The sequence below is a fragment of the Erythrolamprus reginae genome, chromosome 4 (genome assembly GCF_031021105.1).
Source record: "Erythrolamprus reginae isolate rEryReg1 chromosome 4, rEryReg1.hap1, whole genome shotgun sequence".
NCBI lineage: Eukaryota > Metazoa > Chordata > Lepidosauria > Squamata > Dipsadidae > Erythrolamprus > Erythrolamprus reginae.
In genome coordinates this window covers 37,253,664-37,278,205 of record NC_091953.1, presented here as the reverse complement: position 1 = coordinate 37,278,205, position 24,542 = coordinate 37,253,664, and the positions used below count along the sequence as shown (strand labels likewise).

General features: G+C 38.6%; 1 protein-coding gene across 1 annotated transcript; it reads left to right on the top strand.

The window, feature by feature from the left end:
• The first annotated feature begins 1,527 nt into the window (after nt 1-1,527).
• On the top strand, nt 1,528-23,359 carry ZBTB11 (zinc finger and BTB domain containing 11). Its single transcript, XM_070750073.1, has 11 exons — nt 1,528-2,254; nt 6,164-6,399; nt 6,544-6,775; nt 7,978-8,831; nt 9,990-10,169; nt 10,933-11,166; nt 12,532-12,676; nt 13,631-13,748; nt 14,670-14,828; nt 16,711-16,886; nt 22,015-23,359. The coding sequence occupies exons 1-11, from the start codon at nt 1,945-1,947 to the stop codon at nt 22,524-22,526; spliced, it is 3,156 nt and encodes a 1,051-aa protein (XP_070606174.1). The 5' UTR covers nt 1,528-1,944; the 3' UTR covers nt 22,527-23,359.
• Nucleotides 23,360-24,542: the final 1,183 nt, after the last annotated feature.

Below are 24,542 nucleotides of genomic sequence, written 5' to 3'. Positions count from 1 at the left end.
TCTGGCAGTCTCACACTACTTACCAGAGCTTACAAAACCTTCGCTAGATCCATCCTCGAATACAGCTCATCTGTTTGGAACCCATACCGCATCTCGGACATTAACACCTTCAAAAATGTCCAAAGATATTTCACCAGAAGAGCCCTTCACTCCTCCACTCAAAACAGAATACCCTACGAAACTAGACTTACAATCCTGGATCTAGAAAGCTTAGAACTACAATGCCTTAAACATGATCTAAGTATTGCCCACAAGATCATATGCTGCAATGTCCTGCCTGTCAATGACTTCAGCTTCAACCACAACAACACAAGAGGACACAACAGATTCAAGATTAATATTAACCACTCCAAACTTGACGGTAAAAAATACAACTTTAGTAATCGAGTAGTCGAAGCATGAAATTCATTACCGGACTCCGTAGTGTCATCCCCTAACCCCCAACATTTTACCCTTAGACTATCCATGGTTGACCTCTCCAGATTCCTAAGAGGTCAGCAAGGGGAGTGCATAAGCGCACTAGCATGCCTCCCGTCTCGTCCTATTCTCTTCTATATCTCATATCTCTTCTCTTATATCCCTAAGTCTTTTCTTCTATTCTCTCATTGATATATTTTATTCCTATATTTTCTCACTCTTTCCTTGTTATATTTTACTTCGAGTATATCCACTATAAGCTTCATTGTGTATTATTGTGTATTGGACAAAATAAATAAAATTGAATTCTTTATTAGACAAGTGTGATTGCACACACAAGGGATTTGTCTTGGAGCATATACTCTACATAAAAGAAAAAGACATTTTTGTCAAGAATCATGATGTTGAACACTTAATGATTGTCATAGGGGTCAAATAAGCAATGAGGAAACAATATTAATAAAAATCTTAAGGATACAAGCAAGATATATGGGGGGGGGGGGTAAAAAAAAACCCTCCTAAAATAACGCGCCTTTATACTATGAATTGATTACATTTTATTTGCAAGCTGGGTACATTACATATTATCCAAAGGAACCCACTGAGAAAGAAAAATAGTTTTAAAAATAGGAATCTTTTGCAAGCCGCTCGGAGATAAGAAAGTTCTGGCCGCGTTTTCCGGTAATTATTTTTCAGCTTCTGTAGAAAGTGCAGAAACAAATGAAATAAGATACTTTACAAAGCTAAGCTGCGAAGTTTACAAATTAAGGTCATTTTTATATTCTCACGGAAGCGCTTTAAGAACCATATACGGGCAGACCAGTTCAACCAAGGCGGCAATTTGCAGACCGATTAGTTCAATACAAGAAAAAGAACTACATTTATTTAATGCAATTTAAACTAACCCCCCCCCCCCCCCCCCAATATTATATGCAATTAACCGTTTCCCGCCGCCATTGATCTCTCTGCCTGTTTTAAAAACGGCAAATCAATTTCAACGTCCCTGGCAACGCTTGCCCGAATCCAGCATGGCGACTCTCCTCAAAGCGCTTCCCCTTCCCTCCGCTTCGAAAGGGCTAGGCTAGATCTTCCCAGACCTCACTTCCGCTTGTGCAGCAGCCATTTTGTCTTTCCGTTGATCCTGCTGCCCGAGCTTCTTCCTCCCACCCGTCGCCGAGGACCGCGAAACTCCAGTTCCACCTCCTGGGGCTCGATTCCTTCTGGATTCGAGGCTTCGGGGGTTTTCTTCTTCTTTATTTTAACCCTTCCCGTCACCCTCCCCCCTTTCCCTTTGCTTTTCCCTTCGCTCGTCCCGAGTGGTCTCCTTTCTAATACCTGTGACAGGAGACACCACCCACCCGCGACGCCTGCTTATCTTCTTCGGAGAGTTCTCTCGCGTCTCCTCCGCTGGGGACGGGTGGGGGTCTCAACCCCATCCCACCCCCAAAAAAGAGCTGGACCCAGTGCCACCCCCTCCGCTGACGAGGGGGCGTCCGCCGGCCACCGCCGCTCGCCTCCCCGCCCGCCATGTCGAGCGAGGAGAGCTACTTGGCCATCCTGCGCTACTTGACCAACGAGCGCGAGCCTTACGCGCCGGGCACCGAGGGCAACGTCAAGCGCAAGATCCGCAAGGCCGCCGCCTGCTATGTGGTCCGCGGCGGGACCCTCTACTACCAGCGCCGGCAGCGGGACCAGCAGCGCTTCGCCGAGCTGGAAGTGGTGCTGCAGGCCGAGCGCCGCGGCCGCCTCATCCGGGCAGCCCACCTGGAAACTGACGGCTCCCACCGGACCCGCTTGCAGACTTGGCAGCGCCTCTCCAGGCGCTATTGGTGGCGAGGTGAGGAAAGGCGCGAGGTGGGGGAGGATGGAGGGGGAGGAGGAGGAAGCGCGGTATGGGGTGGGGGGCGCGTCCCTGCGTGACCGGTCTTGAACCAGCGGAGCGGGCGAGCACGCCAGTTGTGTGCTCGGAGGTGCTTCGCAGCGGCGCGATGACACGCGCGACTTAGCTCGCCCCACCTCTGGTCTTGAGCACCGCCTTCGTCAGACCGAGGCGCTCTCTTTCGAAGCTGCTGAAAACGGGAGGCCGCGGATTTGGCGAGGCTCATTTGCCGAAGATGAATTTCCGTGGGAATTATGGGCTGAGGCTGGAAAAACACCAGTTCGGTTCACTGAACTGCCTCCTCCCCTCCCTCCCATCGCTTAACCACGGTTAATCATTCATGAAACGATCCTTGTTTTCCTCAGGATTGCATTGATGCGTCTTGAACGCCAAGATGTAAAACATTCATTTTGATTAGTTTTATTTATTCATTCATTCATTCATTCATTTCTTCTACTTCTATGCCGCCCAATCCCGAAGGACTCAGGGCAGCTTACAAAATAATATAATACAATACAAAAAGGTACAAGCAATAAAAAGAAGTTGAATATAATATATAAAACTAAATCCCGTAATAAAACCTGTTTGTATTAAAATAAAGTCATAATCATATGCATGCACACCATTCATACTGTTCATACACCATTCATATAGCCTTTTAAAAGGCTTTTGGGTCCGTTTGATGTGGGTATCTCAATCATCCAGATCATGGTTGTCCCAAAGGTGCTTTTTCAAGAGGCAACTGGACTTCCCCACCCAAAAAAGTTTTATTTTATTTTATTCAGGGTGTCCAGCAAACACCCTGTATTGGATTATTATTATCATTGCTGTTAGCTGCCCCAAGTCTCCGGAGAGGGGCGGCATACAAATCCAATAAATAAATGAATGAATAAATAAAATACAATAAAATAAACCTGGGAAATCAGGGAATTATCAGGGAAATCGGCAGTTCGAGAAATATCAGGGAATCTGTGAAAAAAACTGAATAAATGGGGGGAAGCCTATGGTTAATCATTTGTGAAACAAACCTTGCTTTTCTCATGATTGCATTGATGCGTCTTGAACGCTAAGGTGTAAAATATTTAGGGCTTTATTTTGATTATTTTCAAAGGCTTTGGGGTTATTGGTCCATTTGATGTGCACGTCTCAGTCATCCAGGTCATGGTTGTCCCAAAGGTGCTTTTTCAAGAGGCAACTGGACTCTCCCCCAAGTTTATTTTATTTTATTCAGGGTGTCCAGCAAACCTGGAAATTGGAATTATCAGGGAAATTGGTGGTTCTGGAAATATTAGGGAACTATCAGGGAATTTGTAAAAAAAATGGAATAAATGGGGGGGGGGGGGAGAAACAAACTATTAAAATGTTTAAAAGTCAGGGGAAAATCATGTAAGAAAACAAAACCCAGATCACACTGCCTGGCAGAGTCAAGCAAAAATGAGCATAACTGTGGCAACAACTTGCTTCCTCATCTACGGATATTTCTCCATGGCTTAGCCGTTTGGTATGAGGTCATCTACAACCACCCCTTAACTAGATCGCAGGTTACAGGAAAATGTCAGGGAAATATCAGGGAATTTCAAAATAATAATAATTATTATTATTATTTTATTATTATTATTAATTAGATTTGTATGCCGCCCCTCTCCATAGATTCGGGGCGGCTCACAACAACATGTTTCCCCCCTGGACACCCTGTTTATTTTCCATTTCATATGCATACAAGTATCAATGCATATACCTTGTGTACCTCTCTAAAACATACACCCATAATTGCATAGTACAAATTTCTTAAATAATCTTTTTTATATTTATAGCAGTGTTTCTCAATTATTTTCTGTTACACCCCTCACTCGGAGGAAGTAAACATTTCACACACACCCCAACTCTCCACCGAGGCAATTGTTTGCAATATTCAGCATATTTTTGCTGAAAAAACTCAAGCGTCTTATCAGTGTGACTGGGGTGTAATGTATTTAAGTGACACCTTAATTTATTTGGCTTCATGCTGTCCGCTGCCAACATTTTTAGACTCAGTAAACATACAAGTCTTTCCTTGTCTCCCACCGTAGTCATAGTGAAGCCAAGTACTACATATGCTTTGTCATATTTCCTCATCTTAGCTTTTAGGAGACTTACCTTTGTTTAATTATCTCCATCTCTCTTCTCCTTTCTTTTCATTCCTGTTAAATATTTTTTCCATGGTGTCTCTTAAGAGTTTGTTATATGCACTTCATATCTCCTACTTTTCAAAAAACCCACCCTGCAGCAGAAAAAAAAGCATGTTCCTTGGGGTCATGCACCCCCCTTGGCATCACTCCTTGCCCTCCTAGGGGGCCCTGCCCCACTATTTGAGAAACACTTGATTTATAGCAACACCCCTATCTCATTAATCAGTTATCAGTCTGTATTCATTTTTCTTTTTCTCACTCTCCACCTACTCTCACCATCTCTCCTATCCACCTTCCTTCCCCTGTCTCCACCCTTCCTTCTTTCTACTCTTCACCCTCCTACTACCTTCTCAGAAACTACTTCCTCCTCCTTCTTAACCTTCGAGTGACTTCAGTTTACTTAAAATTTTATATGAGGCAACTGGACTTAAAGAATGCAAATGACCAACTGTCTGAAAAGAATATCAATCCACCCATTCCCAGCATCCAGTCAGAGCTGAAGAAACTTCTTCGATGAGAAGTGAAATGCCTTCACCCAAAAATAACACACTAAGAAAGTCAAGATGCATCTTGAAAAAACCACCTTTGAGTTTATGTGTATTGACTCTACAAGAGACTGCCAATGTTACAGTTACTTTTGAGGTCATATGTTGAGCCGATATGAACTGTAATCCCCAGGCAAACAGCAATGATTTAAGAAACCAAAAAATTGTATAAATAAAGGGATTTCTAAATTTGAAGCATATTTTCTTTTTGTAATAGCCTTCAATCAATGCAAGGCAGACATGCAGCTTCAAATCTGACATAGCACTAATCAAGGAGGCTCTTTTAATTTATATTAGTTAGCTTACTATAGACAGAACGCAGATGCATATTTTCTGTAAATTATCAGATATGAGTTCTAATGGATCAGACTTGTTTTGTTTTGCATAACTGGGTTTCAGGATAGAAAGTTTATAGTAGCGATGTTGAATAGCCATAGCATTCCATATGACTTGTAAAGAATCCTCTCTGCTTTGTTTCTCCATATATTTTTGGTTCAATATAATGCCATAAGTATGGAAAAATTCATTTTGTACGTTTATAGAAAGTATAGGTATAAAACTGATGGGACTCCTGACATAGAAGGGACTTTGAAAATAAGCAAAATCATTAGCTCTGATGTACAGTGTTCCCTCGATTTTCACGGGTTCGAACTTTGCGAAAAGTCTATACCACGGTTTTTCAAAAATATTAATTAAAAAATACTTCGCGGGTTTTTCCCCTATACCACAGTTTTTCCCGCCCGATGACGTCATATATCATCGCCAAACTTTCATCTGCCTTTAATAAAAAAAATTTTTAAATACACTTTAATGAACATGGTGAGTAATAATCTGAATGGTTGCTAAGAGAATGGGAAATTGCAATTTAGGGGTTTAAAGTGTTAAGGGAAGGCTTGTGATACTGTTCATAGCCAAAAATAGTGTATTTACATCCGCATCTCTACTTCGCGGAAATTTGACTTTCACGGGCAGTCTCGGAACGCATCCCCCACGAAAAGCGAGGGAACACTGTAGTCTGCTTTCATGAAAGTAAATAAAAGGTAAAGGATGAGTGTTTTCAAATAATTGCTTAATATTGAAAAAATAATTTAAATATGTCAATATATGCATGAATAAAACAGTACATACAAAAAGGTTTTGTGCTTTTTTTAAAGGTATCCTGAAGCAAGTTAAAGATTATATTAAAGAATGTAGCAAATGCCAGGAAAAATTAGATCGTTCTAGATCATTGTCAGACCCTTCTGAAATGTTGGAAGAGCTAGGATTGGATGCAATTTCTCATGAAGATAGTAATGAAACAGATGATGAAATAAATAATTCCACACCACTGCCAGCAGCATCACCAAAACAAGTGAAAAAGAAACCAATTGCCAAGCATGAACTTGTATTCGTAAGTAAATGTTCATATAATTAGTATGGAAATTTATTTTACATTTATATCATAAACTGTTTTCATACCTAGCAGATTTATTATACTTAATTTGCTTTTGTTTGTTTTATTTGTAACAATCTGGGCTCTCCTTTTTGATGCCAGGTTGACAGTAAAGGCCTTGTGAAACAATCTTCTCCAAAACATTCTCAATCAGTTTTGAATCAGTTGAACCAACAACGGCTTTCTAGTCAGTTCTGTGATGTTACCTTGCTTATTGAGGGAGAAGTATACAAAGCACACAAATCTATTTTGGCAGCCAACAGTGAATACTTCAGAGAACTTTTTATTGAAAAGGGAGCTGTTTCCAGCCATGAAGCAGTGGTAGATCTTTCAGGTAATGTATCAGAGTTTATTAAATACAAAGATTTTTAAAAGACAATTCAATAAACTATATAAAATTTATTAAGAAAGATTATGCTGTCACGTTTTCCTGAAAAAAGATGGTTGAATTTTTTGTTTATTTTTGTGCTTTTTGTTTAATTTGATAGGAAATAATATGGACAGTGTCCCCCGATTTCTTTTTTTATTTAGAAACATAGAAACATAGAAGACTGACGGCAGAAAAAGACCTCATGGTCCATCTAGTCTGCCCTTATACTATTTCTGTATTTTATCTTAGGATGGATATATGTTTATCCCAGGCATGTTTAAATTCAGTTACTGTGGATTTATCTACCACGTCTGCTGGAAGTTTGTTCCAAGCATCTACTACTCTTTCAGTAAAATAATATTTTCTCATGTTGCTTTTGATCTTTCCCCCAACTAACTTCAGATTGTGTCCCCTTGTTCTTGTGTTCACTTTCCTATTAAAAACACTTCCCTCCTGGACTTTATTTAACCCTTTAATATATTTAAATGTTTCGATCATGTCCCCCCTTTTCCTTCTGTCCTCCAGACTATACAGATTGAGTTCATTAAGTCTTTCCTGATACGTTTTATGCTTAAGACCTTCCACCATTCTTGTAGCCCCTCTTTACTATTTACTTAGTATATTTATGTCCTGTCTTTAAGGATAAAAAGGGACTTATTCTACAATATTGTATTTATTAACATACCACATTTAAATATAACTAAAATTATTTTTATATAGTAATGTTAAACACAGAATTGTATCATAGCAGCTTATGGCATTAGCGAAAAGCACTGTGAATTTACCAACCTGTATTTATCTTATATCCATTGTAAGATAAAATACAGGTTGGTAAATCCACAGTAACTGAATTTAAACATGCCTGGGATAAACATATATCCATTGTAAGATAAAATACAGGAAATAGTATAAGGGCAGACTAGATGGACCATGAGGTCTTTTTCTGCCGTCAGTCTTCTATATTTCTATGTTTACTTAAAACAGATAAAGAATGAATGTATCTCTATGCAGAGGATTCCTGAGTTGTGTGACAGCTATTGAAAAGAGACACTGTCTCAGTATTCATCAGACTGGCAGACTTCTGTTTTATAAAATTAATGGGGAGGGTCTATTCTTTCATCAGATCTTACTAATTTTGTTTGCTTCTTTTGTGTGTGTATGTGCAGGATTTCGGAAGGCCAGTTTCCTCCCTTTGCTAGAATTTGCTTATACTTCAGAATTAGTTTTTGATTTTTGTAACATGGCAGCTGTAGCTGAGCTAGCTCAGCATCTTCTCATGACAGAGGTCTTGGGAATCTGTGAAAATGTACACAAACAGATGGAAGATAAACAAATCACCGTATACCAGAAAGGAGATGTCCAAGTAGTAGAGGTAGCTCAAACTACTTCAGAGCAGAATGAAAATGAAGCTAATCCTGTGGCTAGCACTGAGCAAGCAGCATCTACTGAAGATGATCCAGTAGCAACGGAGAATGGGACATCTTCAAATACCGAGGCAGAAGAGATGACTATGTCTGAAACTGCATTGCAAGTAGTTTCAGAGCCTCCCGAGAAGAATCCTCCTGAGCTCCCGGTGCATACGCCTGCTTTGGAAACAACAGAAAATGAAGAAGAAGCCCCAGCAATGGAGTGTTCCCCAAATCTAACTATAACTTTGGTACAAACTGAGCCTTCAATAGCAGAGCAAGTTATTATATGTACTCAGGCTGAAAATGAGGCTGATCAAAATAAAAAAGAAGATCCAAATGTGAACAGTGAACTTAATATGAGCAGTGAAGCAAATGCAGAAGTTGCTGCTGAGGATTCCCAGGAAGGGCTTACGCAAAAACAGGATCAGCCTTGTAAAATGGAGGACATTCCACAATCACAATCGGAGACCACAGCTCTTAGTCAAGATGATACTTATAAAAGCAAGCTTCGTCAGCGATCTGTTAGCGAGGGTGGCTATATTCGACTGCACAAAGGTACAGAGAAAAAACTACAGAACAGAAAGCCAGGCCCAAAATCAGCTATCCAGCAGGTATAAAAAAAATCTCTTTTAAAAAAAAATTGTGTGGTGGGGGACAGGACTATATAAATATCTTGAAGTTGTAAGACTTCACAAATGCATTTTTTAAAAGAACTTACAAACCATATATACTATATATCAGCTGTACAACAAAGATTTTAATTTTCCTATTACTATTAACAATTACATGTAGCCAAGCTAATTGGAATAGGGACAGAAGTTACTGCAATAGAGAAAGCTGAATGATATTGCTAAACATGTGCCATGCAATTCTCAATATCTATTGACAGCGGACAACAATCAAATAAAAGAAAAGATGGCAAGTAGGACAAATAAAATAGAATGAAGCAAGAGATCTCATTCTCTTTCACTAAGGATCTGGGTGAAGAACCTAGGTCTTCACTGCTCTTCTAAGGAACATCAGAGTGGGGGGCACCTGGATCTTGGTAGAGGAGACCTCCCTTCAGAGAGCAGGTGTTGCCACAAAAAAGGCATGTCTCTCGGGTCTCGATGGATAACCTGATTAAATCAAAGGAACACAGAGCCCTCCAATCTTGTAAGATCAACTTGGTTGGGCAGATAGTATGGCAGATTTAAAGATGCTTAAAAATTCAATGCTATATGTGTTGCGGGCATTTACAAAAATTATCTATACAGATTATATTATTTTTTGTATTTCATCAAATACAGATACCAATTTTTAAAAAAATGATTGTATTTTATTCCAAATACAGATACCAATTTTTAAAAATTTATTGAGATTGATTGAATATTTCTGTTTCTTATCCCTTAGAGAGAACTAAAGATATATATTTACCAATTATGAGATTACGCTGCATAAGAGACATGATTTGACTAAAACTGGTGGACCGGGAAGCTAAATAGAGTTATGACTGAGTGGAATTTGGATGGGAGATTTTTCAGGAAAGATCAGAGCCATGAGTCACTTTGCACTATTTTAAAAAATGTGACACGAAAGTAATGGCAACTAACTTCTATATTGTTAAAATACCAATATGGTTAAGTTCATTAAGTCACTAGGAGTTGAATTAAAAAAAAGATTGGTTTTTCTGGTAATGTATGTTGCTGCTCTGCAGGTAATATGTATGAGTTGTTGGTTCTGTTTTCTGTATAACTAATATTAATGCTAAATATCATTTTTTTAATCAGGTTGCTATGAAGCTAGTGCAAAGAGGCAAGAAGATGAAGCAACCCAAAAGAGAGATTATAGAGCACAGTGAGGCAGAAGCTCAGCACAAATGCAGTGAATGTGGGATGATTTTCCAGAGACGTTATGCTCTTATAATGCACACATTGAAGCATGAGAGGACGAAAAATTATAAATGCCCAGTAAGCACTTGGTAAAATGTATTATCAGTAGAGATTCCTATGATCGTGTTAACATATTCGCCCTAGGCCTTTACAATTCTATGCATGATATGTATGTATGTATGTCTGGTTTTTATATTAATGGGTTTTTTATCGTTTTTAGTATTAGATTACTATTGTAAACTGTTTTATTGTTGCTGTTAGCCGCTCCGAGTCTCCGGAGAGGGGCAGCATACAAATCAAATCAATCAATCAATCAATCAATCAATAAATAAATATTCTTTGAATGCCAAGTTTTTCTGATGGAGTTTAATATGATAATAGTTTTTGAACAGACACTTCAATTCTTATTTTATAATGATCAAGATCCATGGTTTGAAACATTGCATTGCAAGTGGAGTGGCCATTTCCAAGTCTGGGAAATATAAATACAGTTGATTAGACACATCTGGCTAATCAACATTTCATTTTCCCAGAGCGGAAAGTAACATCTTTTATCTTTTGATTGAAACGTATACATACATTATAGTTTCACTATATCCCCATTTTTTACTAAGATTTCTCACAATATTCTTAATATTGTTTCCTGATTGCTTATTTGTATGCTATGACAGTCATTAAGTATTGTACCTCATAATTCTTGACAAATGTATCTTTTCTTTTATGTACACTGAGAGCAAATGCACCAAAGACAAATTCCTTATGTGTCCAATCACACTTGGCCAATAAAGAATTTTATTCTATTCTATTCTATTTCTCACAAGTCAAGTATTTGTTTCCTTAGCTATGCAAAAAAGAGTTCCAGTACGGTGCTTCACTGCGAGCTCACCTGGTTCGTCACACCCAAAAAAATGAAGTGACTGTTGCAACTGCTAATATAGAAGAAAGTGGTGCGGCCACAAGGGGAAGAACTAAGCGAGAGTTTATCTGTGATATATGTGGAAGAAGTTTGCCTAAACTCTATTCTTTGCGAATTCACATGTTGAAACATACAGGTGTAAAGCCACATGCATGTAAGGTAAAAAAAAAACAATAACCCCATTCCCTTCACTGAAATGTTATTGCAATTTCTCTGGTAGAAAGTAAATTTTGCAATTCCTTCTCCTCCCAAGTTCAATCTGTTTCCTCCTGAATTTCAGGAGAACAGTTAACATCCGGTTGTTTCATCTAGTGCAAGTAGAGGGCATACTGCAATAAGTTTGACAATGACAAGTGCATGATTTTGCATATTTCTGCATAGTTCTAATATTGTAAATGCTATTTATATTGTATGCAGGCTTATTTATTTTTGAGAGGGTTGTTTTCAATCTATGGAATTATTTTGATTGTTAGCTTTCCAGACTCTTCAGGTATGGAAAACATTGTCAAATCATAGCAATGATAGATTTTTTTTTCATTGCAGTCTGTACCTAACCTGGTCCTTTAGGTCTTCCAACAGTGCACTTATTACAGCTACAACGGGGTCTGTCTACCTTGCTGATCCTCTCCTTTCCTTTCGTTCCATCTTCCCCAGCTTCAGAGTATTTTCAAAGCATTAGGTCTTTGTATAATGTATCTGAAATAGGAAATTTATTTATTTGATTTATAAGATTCCCTCCCTCCCCCCAATCAAACTGCATGTCTGGATGGTGTACAACAACAAAAAGTAACATAAAAAAAGGATAATCTGTATCTCAAATGAGAACTCTGGATTGATTGTTCAGCAATCCATTTATTTGTTTTCTTGGCTGTGCGTGGTATTCTCGTGAGTTTTTTCCAATACCAAAGTTCCAGAGTTGATACTCTTCCTATCCAACTTCTTTGAGTCCCACTACCATTGCTTTCTCCATAGTTTGAATGATGTCTACGATATTATAAGTACAACAATCTAACAACTTTCTATATCACTGCTGCCCAATATAGATGGCTGCTCACTTTTGCTGTGCTGCTGGGATGACCTTTACAACCAGGGACATTCTGCTGGAAAATGTATTCTTCACATACACACTGGGGCCTTTTCTCGTTCCTGCTAGGAACACCCTCCCTTTCTCCCATCATAGTGAAGCAGCAAACAGGACTTGTGAGAGGATGGACAGCATGCAGCCAAATAAATAAAATATCTCCCCTAGCGAAGTAATCTAGTTACCACAAGGCTTTACGAAATCCAGATGTCCACTAGATGGGAGCAAAATGTGGGTGTTTTTCATGTCTTTACAGTAACTAAGTAGTTGTATGGATTTTGTACAATTCAGATCTCACAGTCCTAATTTAATTTTCCAAAGAATGTTAGCCCTAGGAAAGAATTGTCAAGTACTTATGGATCATGCAGTATGAGTGAAGCTTTCTTAATCTTAGTGTTCACCTTGACAGACAATATTATTTTTGTGATGTTGTTGTTTAATAGATTTGTGGAAAGTCATTTACCTACAAACATGGTTTAAAGATGCACCTTGTGTTGCATGAGGCACAAAAGCAGTTCAAGTGTGAATTGTGTGACAAGTCCTTTGTCACAAAAAGAAGCCTTCAGGAGCACATAAGCATTCACACAGGTAATTGACGCACATTATTAACTAATGCCAGAAATAAAATAATGTAAAAAGGACTATAATGTTTCCTCTCAATCTAATGAGTTTCCTCTTTCACTTTATTTCTATAATTTTATACATCCAAAAAAACTCCTATAGAAGATTGGTTCTGTGTAGTAAATATGCTTTAACCATCAGTCTGACCAATCAATAGGAATTATATGGGTGTTTTTTTAAGACTAGAAACCGGCTATTTTTAACGACCTGTGATATCAAGCCTGTTAACTGAATAAATGAAATGTAGTCTCTGGCTATGACATTTCACCTCATTGATTGCAAAGGGTTGAGTCAGCTGGACTGGATGGCTTCTTCCCCTGCTATTTCCAGTACTGAAAGCTCAGTGGGGTTGGGGCAACAATCTGTACGGGACAGGTATTCCATTATTCATTCTGAGGTTGTACAGAGGCTGTGCTACTTGTTGAACCCTCCACAAAAGCTCAAAAAGAATGTATCAAAGTATAAAGCCAGTTTTCAGGAATGTATAAAACATGTATGCTAAACTACTGCCACATTTTAAAGTGTAAATCACTTCATTAAAGAAAGTGAAACGTTTTACATGTCTTCGAGCAGAGTCATTGAAGTCATTGAATATTTTATTTCATATATGATGTGGGAACAGGAAACAGCTACAGTAGTTAAGAATAGTGGCATAATGGTATCATAAAAGTGAGACGATTAAGATTTGTGTGGCGGCAGGTAATAAGAGAAGGGGGGATTGGATTCTTTGATTCGTTTTAGAAAGTTTTTGTGTTAATATAATTAATGGATTGTAAATATCTTGTTTCCTATCAAAAATCGGGGGATGGTTACTTCTCTTTTTTCCAGATTGTCCTCAGATGTCAGCTGTAGCCTTTTGGAAGTTGCATGTGATCTCTAGTTTGCCTAGCCATGTATCACAGATTCTTTTATCGTTTTCAGGAGAATCAAAATACTTCTGTTCACACTGTGGAAAATCTTTTCATAGAGCTTCAGGACTTAGTAAACACTTAAAGAAACATCAGCCCAAACCTGAAATCCGTGGCTATCAATGCAACCAGTAAGTATAATTAAGATTTTAAAAGTTTTGAAAGTCACTTGGCTAATCTTGGTAGGTAATAAGTGATTATCCATCTTATTCTTGGTGAAAGCCAGAATCGCTTAAATATTAGTTGTTGTATTTCAAAATTTCTCAGAACTTTGAACTAATTTGTAGTAGACAGTCTTTAGATTAGAATTGTAATACCATTTTATTAGGTAATATTTCTAGAGTAGGACTTAGGCCAGTGATGCTCAGGTGCCAAAAGGATGCGTGTGAATGGCCATACCCATAATGCAATGCCCTCCACTCCCAAGTCATGCATGCACAGCCCCCAGCTGCTGCCTCCCCACGCACATGCGCACAGCTTTACTGAAGCCTTCGGATATCTTACAACCATATTTGTATTAAAGTAGTTTCAAGTATAGTATTTTGCTCTCATTCCATATTGACACTAAGCAGTCTCCGCAGAGGGGCGGCATAGAAATCTAATAAATAAATAAGTAAATAAATTGTATAGCTTTCAGGTAAATTCAGTGCTCAGTGAGCTAGAAATCTTTTTACCTGAATCAGTGGGTTCTCCATTAGATTTATTTAATTTTTGTAATTTTTTATCAGTGTATTTGAACTTACCAATGTTTTATAATGATGTTATTTAATCCAGAGTAAAGTAGCAATATTGGCTATAGAAAAGTTTTGAAAACAGTTATGGAAAGTTAAATAGTTTAGAATCATTCATTTTTTTCATAATCTGATAGAGAATTAACTATTTTGTAGCACAGACAAATTGATTCATATTTTTATAGAGATTGTTTTCAAATATGAAATAATAGTATTAATGCATGTATACATGTGGCTGCACTGCGGTAACCTTTTTCTCTTTTCTTTACTAAGGTCTTTAAATATATGTACTCTATCTTATTTAATCTTATCTAATTTCAGGTGTGAGAAAAGTTTTTATGAACCTCGGGATCTCCGCCAGCATATGAACAAACATCTTGGAGTGAAACCTTTTCAATGTCAATTTTGTGGGAAATGCTATAGTTGGAAGAAAGATTGGTATTCTCATGTAAAATCACATTCTGTTACTGATCCATACAGGTAAACAAAACTTGGTACTCTTGGCAGCAAATACTTAGATTTAAATGAAAACTTTAAATGAAACCTTTGTAACCTGTAATTTTGCTTATACGATGGGATAACTTAAATTCAAAAACATACCCAATGAAGTTTTTTAAAAAGCTCATTTTATTTTGTCTTAATATTTTGTTTTGATCTTTTTATTTGGGCTGCCCCAAGTCTCTGAAGAGGGGTGGCATATAAATCCAATAAATATATATATAATATATTCTACAGTATTTACCAATTTATTCAATTTCAGCAAACTCTACCAGGGCTTATAGTACTGTATAAATATGATTACATACATCAATCTGTTTGTAGATTTTGACTTTCAATATTGAGCTTTTGAATTATTAAGAGCTCTTAGTAAGGCAGAACTCTTTGCAAATCAGAAAATTAAAAAGATGATGTACTGTAAATGGATGATGAGCTATGAGATTACATAAGAATTTCACAAGACTCTAGTTCTAGTATTTCACTTTTGCTAGCAGGTTAGAGAGCTATTTTTGAATTACTTCAGCTCTCCTATATATTGTATCACTCCAGTAGTTATCATTACTTATATTTAAAATGTTTTTGACTAATTTTTTTTTAGTAAAGTTAGCTATCATGGAATATAAGAAAAGGTTTTCCTTGAGGTTTTTCCACAGGTTGGAAAATAGTAAAAGATTCTTATTTATGCTTCAGATGACTTTCAAAATGTCTTATACTTGTTTTTCCATAAAATCCAATATTAAGGTCACTATGTGTTGGACTAAATCTCTAATTCCAATTGTGTTATTCTGCTAAAATTTCATAATGTCTTCAAACCAGAAGATACCAATGAAAGAATAAAATTGTAAAATATTTTTTTCTCTTAATATTGTAAGCCACCTGATCATTTGGAGTTGGATACCCTCTAATGCTAATAAGGAAATCAATGATATATTATTATTAATCACTAGTAACAATGTCAACTTGGTGTTTTGTAGCAAAAAGGAAAAACAGGTGATATGATAAGCTTTATTTACAGCTGCAGATGGTAAACTGAAAAAAATAGTGGCTTGAAGAAAGCAGTTTAGTCAGTAGTTATAAAGTGTATTTAGTGTTTGATTTCAACTATTCTTTTAAAATTTTTCCTATAATAAAATAGAAGCTGCTTCCTATATTGGCTTCAATCTCTTTTATGTAAGAAACCATTCTCTAAACTTTTAACTCTAAATTTTCATGGCACTTGCTTCCAAGGATCAAGAGAAAGATGCATCTTGTGGAGTGAGAATATGATATAAATGGAAGCTTTGCAGGTTTTGGTCAACAAATAAACATAGAGCTTTGCTAGTTTGCTAATGAGGGAAAAGGCAAAATGGCGTTGAAAAAGCAGTTTTTTAAAAAATGAACTCTGCATAACTTTCATAAAATTTAGGATTATAGTCAGGCTGCTCCCTTAACTGTCCAAACTTCAATTGGAGACTTCTTTGCCATTGGAACTGAGAAAAGAAATCATAAAGATGTCCCTGAATCATAAACATTGCTGAGACAAGATGAAACTATATTGCTGCATACCGGAGCAGGAATTTTCTTTTGTTTTATTTAAAACATACCATCTAATGCTGCATCCTTAATTATTGTATTTGTGTATGGTTATAGTTTTTTTTTTTAAACTATCATTGCTAGGTACATAAAGGGCCCAATTATCTCTCTGTGAGCCTTCCAGAAAATGTTAGCTGTTTAGTATTAGATCTCCACTTGTCTTTCACTTGTCTTTATTTTCAGAAGTAGTAAGCGCCTTAACATTTTTTATTACAATAGTCTATTCAAATGCTAGATTAGCATTTGGGTTTTTTTTAGTACTTTATCAAGCTGTTATTTTCTTTGTGTTTAGATGCAATGTGTGTGGCAAAGAGTTCTATGAAAAAGCTTTGTACAGAAGGCATGTTAAAAAAGCCACTCACGGGAAGAAAGGAAGAGCAAAACAAAATTTGGAGCGTATTTGTGAACACTGTGGAAGAAAATTCACCCAGCTTCGGGAGTACAGAAGACATATGAACAACCATGAAGGTAACTCAAACAAGTCTGATTGTAAAAAATAGCACCTTTCTAAAGCTATTCAAAATGTTTATTACAGTCAGGGATCAGCTGTAAACCAAAGAGTGAGACAGCAAATAAAATCACAATAAAACTCAATAAAGCCGGGTTGGCTTTATTGAGAGGGTAGAGTGCTGTATTGCAGGCCACTGAAGCTGACTGTGGATCTGTAGGTCAGCGGTTCAAATCTCATCACCGGCTCCAGGTTGACTCAGCCTTCCATCCTTTTGAGGTGGGTAAAATGAGGACCCGGATTGTGGGGACAATATGCTGGCTCTGTTCAAAAGTGCTATTGCTAACATGTTGTAAGCCTCCCTGAGTCTAAGGAGAAAGGCGGCATAAAAATTGAATAAATAAAATAAAAATGAATAAATAAAAAGTAGCAGTAAAGGAGTGATTGTTTTACAATGATAAAACAAAATTTATACTCATTAAGAGAAATATGAGCATATTGGTTTGATAATACTGGTAGCAACTGTAAATAAGGATCTGTGTAGTCTGCAAATCTGAGTGGATGGGTTATTATTAACTAAAACTATTAACTAGCTTTGTAATAGAAACAGTGTAAAAGTCATGGGTTAGAATTTGACCACAGGGGCAAAACCTTTGTTCAAATGTGATGTCCTGTATTTAGTGGACAAATGCGATGTCCTGTATTTAGTGGGACACCACTAAATCTTCGGAAATTGGGAGCAGTTATTTAGCTTGAAAAAGCCAAATGAGTACTGTATTTTTTGGATAAAATGCACCGGAGTATAAGATACACCTTAGTTTTTGAGGAGGAAAACAGGAAAAAAGTGTCTGCTTACCAGGTATTCATCTGGCTAGCGTCCTTAGTCTGGTCAGCTTCAGCACAATATTTTATCCTCTGGTTTGGGCTTTAAAAAAACTTTATTCAACGAGAGTAACAATGAAATAATTTGCAAGCCAGTAAGAGCAGGGAACATCATTAGAGCTGGAAAGAAACTTATTCAGAGCAAGTTAGAGCAATGAAAAAACCCCTGCAAAGACTTAGGGCTTGGAAAACATTCTTCGCAGAGAGAAACAATGAAAGAGCCGGCAAAGTAAGAGCTGGGAAGATTATTAGCAGCTAGTTAGGCCTGGTGTGTGTGTGTGTGTGTGTGTGTGTGTGAGAGAGAGAGAGAGAGCTACATTCAGAGTATAAGACGCACCCAAATTATTAGCCTCTTTTAGGGAGGAAAAAGGTGCATCTTATATTCTGAAAAATGCGGTACTCCAAAACCTGTCTCTGAGTATGGCAGCCAGATCTAATTAGACTTCCATGCAGGGTAGAACCTGCCTCTGCCTGTTCATATCCCATCATCAGGATTACCACAGCATTTCAGTTTCTCAGGCAGAAGATGAAACAAGGTCATCACTTAAAAGATGAAACAAGGTCATCACTTAAAAGATGAACTTTTAAGCCCACAGTGATTTTAACCAATAAGAGAAAATGCATTCCAAAAATAATTTTTGGATTTTCATTATACTAGCCTTGAGGTATAAAACCATATTAGGAATACATGGGAACATGTCTTATGTTCCTTAAACATTTGAATGTCCTAAAGGAATGAAAGACATTCACAAAACTGTTACTTAATTTTAAAATTAGAAGGTTTTAAATTTGATAAGAAAAAGCTGATGCACCTAACTTTATATGAAACCTGAATTGTCCCAACCTGTTAAGTCAAGGATCGACAAACCCAGGCGCCTGGTCGCCAGTGGCGCCTAGAAAATGTTGTCTGGCGCCGAGACATGGCCAGGTGTGCCGCGAGGTGGCTCCTGCAAGTGGGAGCTCCAGGGCTGAGGCTTCAGCCCTGGAGCTCCCACTTTCAGAAGCCGCCCCCCGGCTATTGCCCGCCGCCGCCGCTACCCGCGCACCCCAAAATACCCCCCCTGCGTGCCCTTTTCCATGGGCGCGCAGTCCCCATTCCCCTGCCTGCCTGGGGGGGGGGCGGGGGCGGGGAGGCGCCGGCAGTAGAAGGCGCAGCCCCCGCCCGCCCGATCCGCTCCCTCTCCTCCTCTTCCGCTGAAAGAAACGCGCGGAAGCTGCCTGCTTGAGCCTCGCGTTGCTCCACCCCGCTTCATCCTGCTTGTCATCCTCCGTTGCCAGGAAAGCCGGGTTTGTTTTCCGTGAAAGCAGCGCGCCTTTTAACACGCTGCTTTCCTGCACCAGCGACGTTTGGCTGCCGGGGGGGCGGGGAGGAGAAAATCCTCCCCCCCCCAGGAGCAGCAAAAGCCTAAGCGGCGGGGTGCGCCGTTTGCCTTCCGGCTCAGTCGCAGAGGCTTTTGCTGCTTGTGGAGGGGGGGGGGTTGGCGGTGCCGATGCCAAATGCTTTCCCTCCGCGGTGGGGGGTGCAGGGCAGGCGCAGTCAGCCCCAGGAGACAAAGATGGAATGAGAGAAAGGAAAGAGAGAGAAAGGGAGGGAGAGAAAGAAAAAGTGAGAGATAGAAAGGATAGAGAGAAAGGGAATGAGAGAAAGGAAAGAGAGAGAAAGAGAGGGGGAGAAGGAAAGAGTGAGAGATAGAAAGGATAGAGAGAAAGAGGGAATGGAAAGAGAGAGAAAGGGAGGGAGAGAAGGAAAGAGTGAGAGATAGAAAGGATAGAGAGAAAGAGGGAATGAGAGAAAGGAAAGAGAGAGAGAGAGAGAAAATAAGAGAGAGAGAGCAACAGAGAGAGAAAGAACAAGAGAGAGAAAGCATGAGAGAGAGAAAGAACAAGAGAGAGAGAGAAAATAAGAGAACAAGAGAGAGAAAAAGATAGCAAGAGAGAGAGAAAGCAAGACAGATAGGGAGAGGAAAGGAGAGTGAGAGAAATGAGAACAAAAAGGGGAGAAAAAAGGAGAAATGAGAAAATGATTGAGGCAGAGAATGAGAGGAGAGTGAAACAAAAGAGAGAGAGAGGTGATTCTTGAAGCATATGGTAAAAAGCATCCAAATAATAAGAAAACCCCCCCAGCCCACACCTGTTTTTGAAAAGGATAAAAGAGAAAAAAACCCCAGCCCTCAACTGGTTTTGGAAATGGTTGGAGTGTGTATACATACACACACATAAGGGGGGGAGAGAGACAGGGATGGAAAAAGAGGAGAAGTGAGAGGGAGAAGGAATGAGGGAAAAAGGGAGGAAGAGAGAGAAATGAGAAACACGAGAGAGAAAAGGGGGAAAGACAGGAGAAGTACCCAGAAATGAGACAGTGGTATAAATTTCAGGAGGGATGATTGATGATTGACTGTATTTATAAGGGGATGTTACATGGGATTGTATATATGAGGGGGTTATTTATGTATGTATGTATGTATGTATGTATGTATGTATTTATTTATTTATTATTTATTTATTTATTAGATTTGTGTCATTTTGGTTGGTGGTGTGCCCCAGGATTTTGTAAATGTAAAAAATGTGCCGCGGCTCAAAAAAGGTTGAAAATCACTGGTATACAGTATATTTTTCCCGCCTTGTGTTTACGCCCAGAAATGGTACATCTTGGCTTCCGTAGCTCCGCCCATCAACCTCGGAGCGAGCTGCTTTCCCAGCGTCCCCTGCGCTTGTGTGCGTCTCTCCCTTCCCCCCTTGCCTCCATTCCGCCTCCTACTCGAACCCCTTCACTCCCCCCCACCGTACACAGACGCTCCGATCTTGGCCGCTCACCCGCCTTCGGAGAGAAGCGGAAGCCCCTCCCCTCCCGGCGTGAGGTTTTGTTCATTCCTCCTCCGGCCGCGTGCGCGGTGACTTCCGACCAGTAACCCCTCCTCCCCCCTCCCCCCCTCACCCGCGTCCCCGGCCCGGTCTCCCTTTCCTTCTTCTCTGTTTCGGTTTCTGACTAACGGTCTCCCCTCGGATCCCGACGGGAGTACAGCAGAGCCGGCTCGGCGGAGCCAGGCCTGCGCCGGGGGGGAGGGGGTGAAAGCGATGTCAGGTGGAGACTCGGCAAAAAACCAAGTTTGCTTAAAAAAAATTCTGGCTCCTAAATTTTTGGGCTGGCTCCTAGATTCTGAACAACTTTGTCGACCCCTGTGTTAAGTCATCCAAGGAGAATTGCTCACTTCTCCACTTTTAGGAAGTGAGGGGAGTTGAAGGCAAGAACTGCTGCTCTGCAGTGGCAATTCTTTGGAATCACCTCCTTGTGTGAAAAGTTATTGTGGTATTTTTCCTTTTCAATGTTTTTTTATTTTTATTGGTTTTTATTTATTTCAAATGGTTTTAACTGGGATTAGGCTATGTTTACATTTAATGATTAAATACTAAAGATATGGCTGTATAAGCATAGTTTGGCTATCCTGCATCTTTAGGAAAGATAAAAGAGACTGGAACAGATAGGCTGTGTTTGCAATTATCCTATTGTTTTCTTTCGCTTTTGTATGGAAAAAATGGATGACAGATTCCACAAATCCCATGATTTACTTAATCAGAATTTGAAGAGAACTGAATCCAGTTCTAACAGTTTTAATTTCTACATCTCTGAGTGAAGGCAAAGATAATTAGCTAATTATAAGTTACGTATCTGAACAGATAAATTAATATGTTGTATTTGCAATTTGATGTTTCCTTTTTATTTGTCTAAAAGTAGCTTTTTAAATTATAATCACAGTAACATGACAAATAAATGGGAAGAAATGCCGTTTTTCTGTATTTTAACACTAACAATGAGCCGGGGTGGCGCAGCAGGTAGAGTGCTGTACTGCAGGCCACGGAAGCTGACTTGTAGATCTGAAGGTGAGCAGTTCAAATCTCATCACCGGCTCAAGGTTGACTCAGCCTTCCATCCTTCTGAGGGTAAAATGGGTAAAATGAGGACCCGGATTGTGGGGGCAATATGCTGGCTCTTATAAAATGTGCTATTGCTAACATGCTGTAAGCCGCCCTGAGTCTAAGGAGAAGAGCGGCACAAAAAAACCCCGAATAAATAAACAAACAAATATTTATTAACCCAAAATATCCTGGGTTTATAGGTGACCTGTCAAGATGTCTCTATGTAAAATTACTATATAAAGGCTTATATTACAATGAACTTACTGACTCTGAGAAAATATTTTTTTAATCATTTTTAAAATAATTTTTTAAAAACTTAATAAATGGTTTTTTTCTGTTTCTGTTGAATAGGTGTTAAACCCTTTGAGTGTCTAACCTGTGGTGTTGCTTGGGCTGATGCACGTTCCTTAAAACGTCATGTAAGGTCACACACTGGAGAAAGACCCTATGTATGTCCAGTATGCAATGAAGCCTACATAGATGCCCGTACCCTAAGGAAGCATATGACTAAATTTCATCGGGATTATGTACCTTGTAAAATCATGCTGGAAAAGGACACTCTTCAGTTTCATAATCAGGGGACTCAAGTCGAACATGCCATCAGTATTTTAACATCGGATGTGCCAGAACAAGAAACAGAGGTCTGTACTGAAGAGATTGAGACTGTAGTAATTACTGAAGAAACAGTTGACACTGTTGCAGCTACTGAAGAGTGCTCCACAGTTTCTTCTACTCTTTCTGACCAAAGCATCATGCAAGTTGTCAATTATGTATTAGCACAACAAGGACAGAAAGTAACAGAGGTTACAGAAGCTATTCAAACAGTAGAAGTAGAGGTACAGCATGTTTCTGATCAAGACTGAATACAAATATTCATTAATGTGTACTTTGGTGAAACAGCATGTAATTAGCAAAATATTAATTGTCTGGCCGAACTTTTATAGTAATTTCAGGATCCTCTTTTGAGTTTTGTGAAAAAAATATACATCTGTAATTAAAAAAATAAATTCACCAGAAAAGTAATGGACTTGCCATACTACTGCACCAGATGTAAATACTTAGTTTTAAAAAAAACCTTCTAAAATAAAATCATTTACGTGATGGTGATAGTCATAATGTAATTTTTGATGCAGCTATTTTTTTTTAATATACCAAAGATTTGTACGAATCATTTTCAGATTGTAGCTATATGAAGTTTAAGGAAGGGTATGATCTACAAAAATTATGAATGTTATTAATGGAGATAAATATTGTGGTATAATATATTTATTTAGTAAAAAACTCTACATAATTTTCTTTAATACAAAAACAGTCTGGATGGCATAGACTTTCTTACAGAACAAACTTTCCATAAGAACTATTTCAAGTCAGGCTGCATTAAACCATATCAGCCAAGCATGAAACATCCTGCATTTTCTGTTTTGCTTTACCTATTCTGAAAAATACTTCCTGGATTACATGTTTTGAGATTAGCTAAAGTATTTGTATATATCATGTATATCCGGATAAAAATTGGTTCAGTTTAGGATGAACTAAATACAAATGCTGTATATAAGAAAAGCTGGATTGCTTAAATTTATTTCTGTTCACTGTGAAGGTCTAAAATTTTAGCTTTCGTACTGTCCTGATATTTATATAACACTCTGTCTTAAATTTTAATTATGTGGATTAAAGTTTGTGAAAAGCAAACCAAAAATTACCTATTATGATTAATACACAACTTTGCAAAATAATAGTAGCAAACAGTTGTCCAGCCGGTGTAGCAGTTGGTGATCAATTAATGGCTTGCCACATGACTTATAGAAGGCCTGATGTTTATGGGAACTTGGGAGGAGTAATTTTCATGAGGGAATAGATGCAGCCACAAATCATTCTTTTGAGTGGCTCAAGGCCATCCTATGTCCACCCACCTGGACGGAAACGGAAGGAGGACTTGCCATGCTGGCACAATCTGAGTGAGCAACATGGCAAGTTTGTGGGTGGTGGACTAGGGATGTGAACTTTCAAGTGGGTGGGAAAGACATATTCAGGTTTCCGAGGGTAGGTGCCAGGATGGCTCCGGCAATAAATTCGAACTTTGAGGAGTTCTTTGACTTGGACTCTGATTTAGTTGGATGCTATCTGGAACCTTAACAACAGTAGTATTGTATACGAAATGTAATGTTTTTAATAACTCAGCCCCACTTGCCAATAAAATAGCTTTGTGAGCCAAAAAGGGATATGGGCAAGTCCATGTACTCCATGTACAGTGTTCCCTCGATTTCCGCAGGGGATGCGTTCCGAGACCGCCCGCGAAAGTTGAATTTCCGCGAAGTAGAGATGCGGAAGTAAATACACCATTTTTGGCTATGGACAGTATCACAAGCCATCCTTTAACACTTTAAACCCCTAAATTACCATTTCCCATTCCCTTAACAACCATTTACTCACCATTATTACTGGTACTCGCCATTGAATAAGGCACTTGGTGATTCTGATATTTATAAACATAATTATTTATTAACAATCATTATTATTTTTGTTATTTATTTGCAAAAATTATTAGTTTGGCAATGACGTATGACGTCATCGGCCAGGAAAAACCGTGGTATAGAAAAAACCCGTGAAGTATTTTTTTTAATTAATATTTTTTGAAAAACCGTGGTATAGGCTATCTGCGAAGTTCGAACCCGCGAAAATCGAGGGAACACTGTACTCTTAAAAATGTGTACAGGTAATTTACAACAGTTCATTTAGTGACGGTTCAAATTTATAATGAAAAAGTGACATGACCGTTTTCACACTTGCAACCATTGCAGCATTTCTGTTCTGACCCAAGTCATGCTGCCAAAGCAGAGGTTAAGTAAAATCCCTTTATTGCTCATTTATTACAGCATCAA

Coding starts and splice junctions, on each gene's coding strand:
- ZBTB11 (XM_070750073.1), top strand. CDS start 1,945: ATGTCGAGCGAGGAGAGCTACTTGGCCATCCTGCGCTACTTGACCAAC. Junction 6,400..6,543: donor CCAAGCATGAACTTGTATTC/GTAAGTAAATGT, acceptor TTTTGATGCCAG/GTTGACAGTAAAGGCCTTGT. Junction 16,887..22,014: donor ACATATGAACAACCATGAAG/GTAACTCAAACA, acceptor TCTGTTGAATAG/GTGTTAAACCCTTTGAGTGT.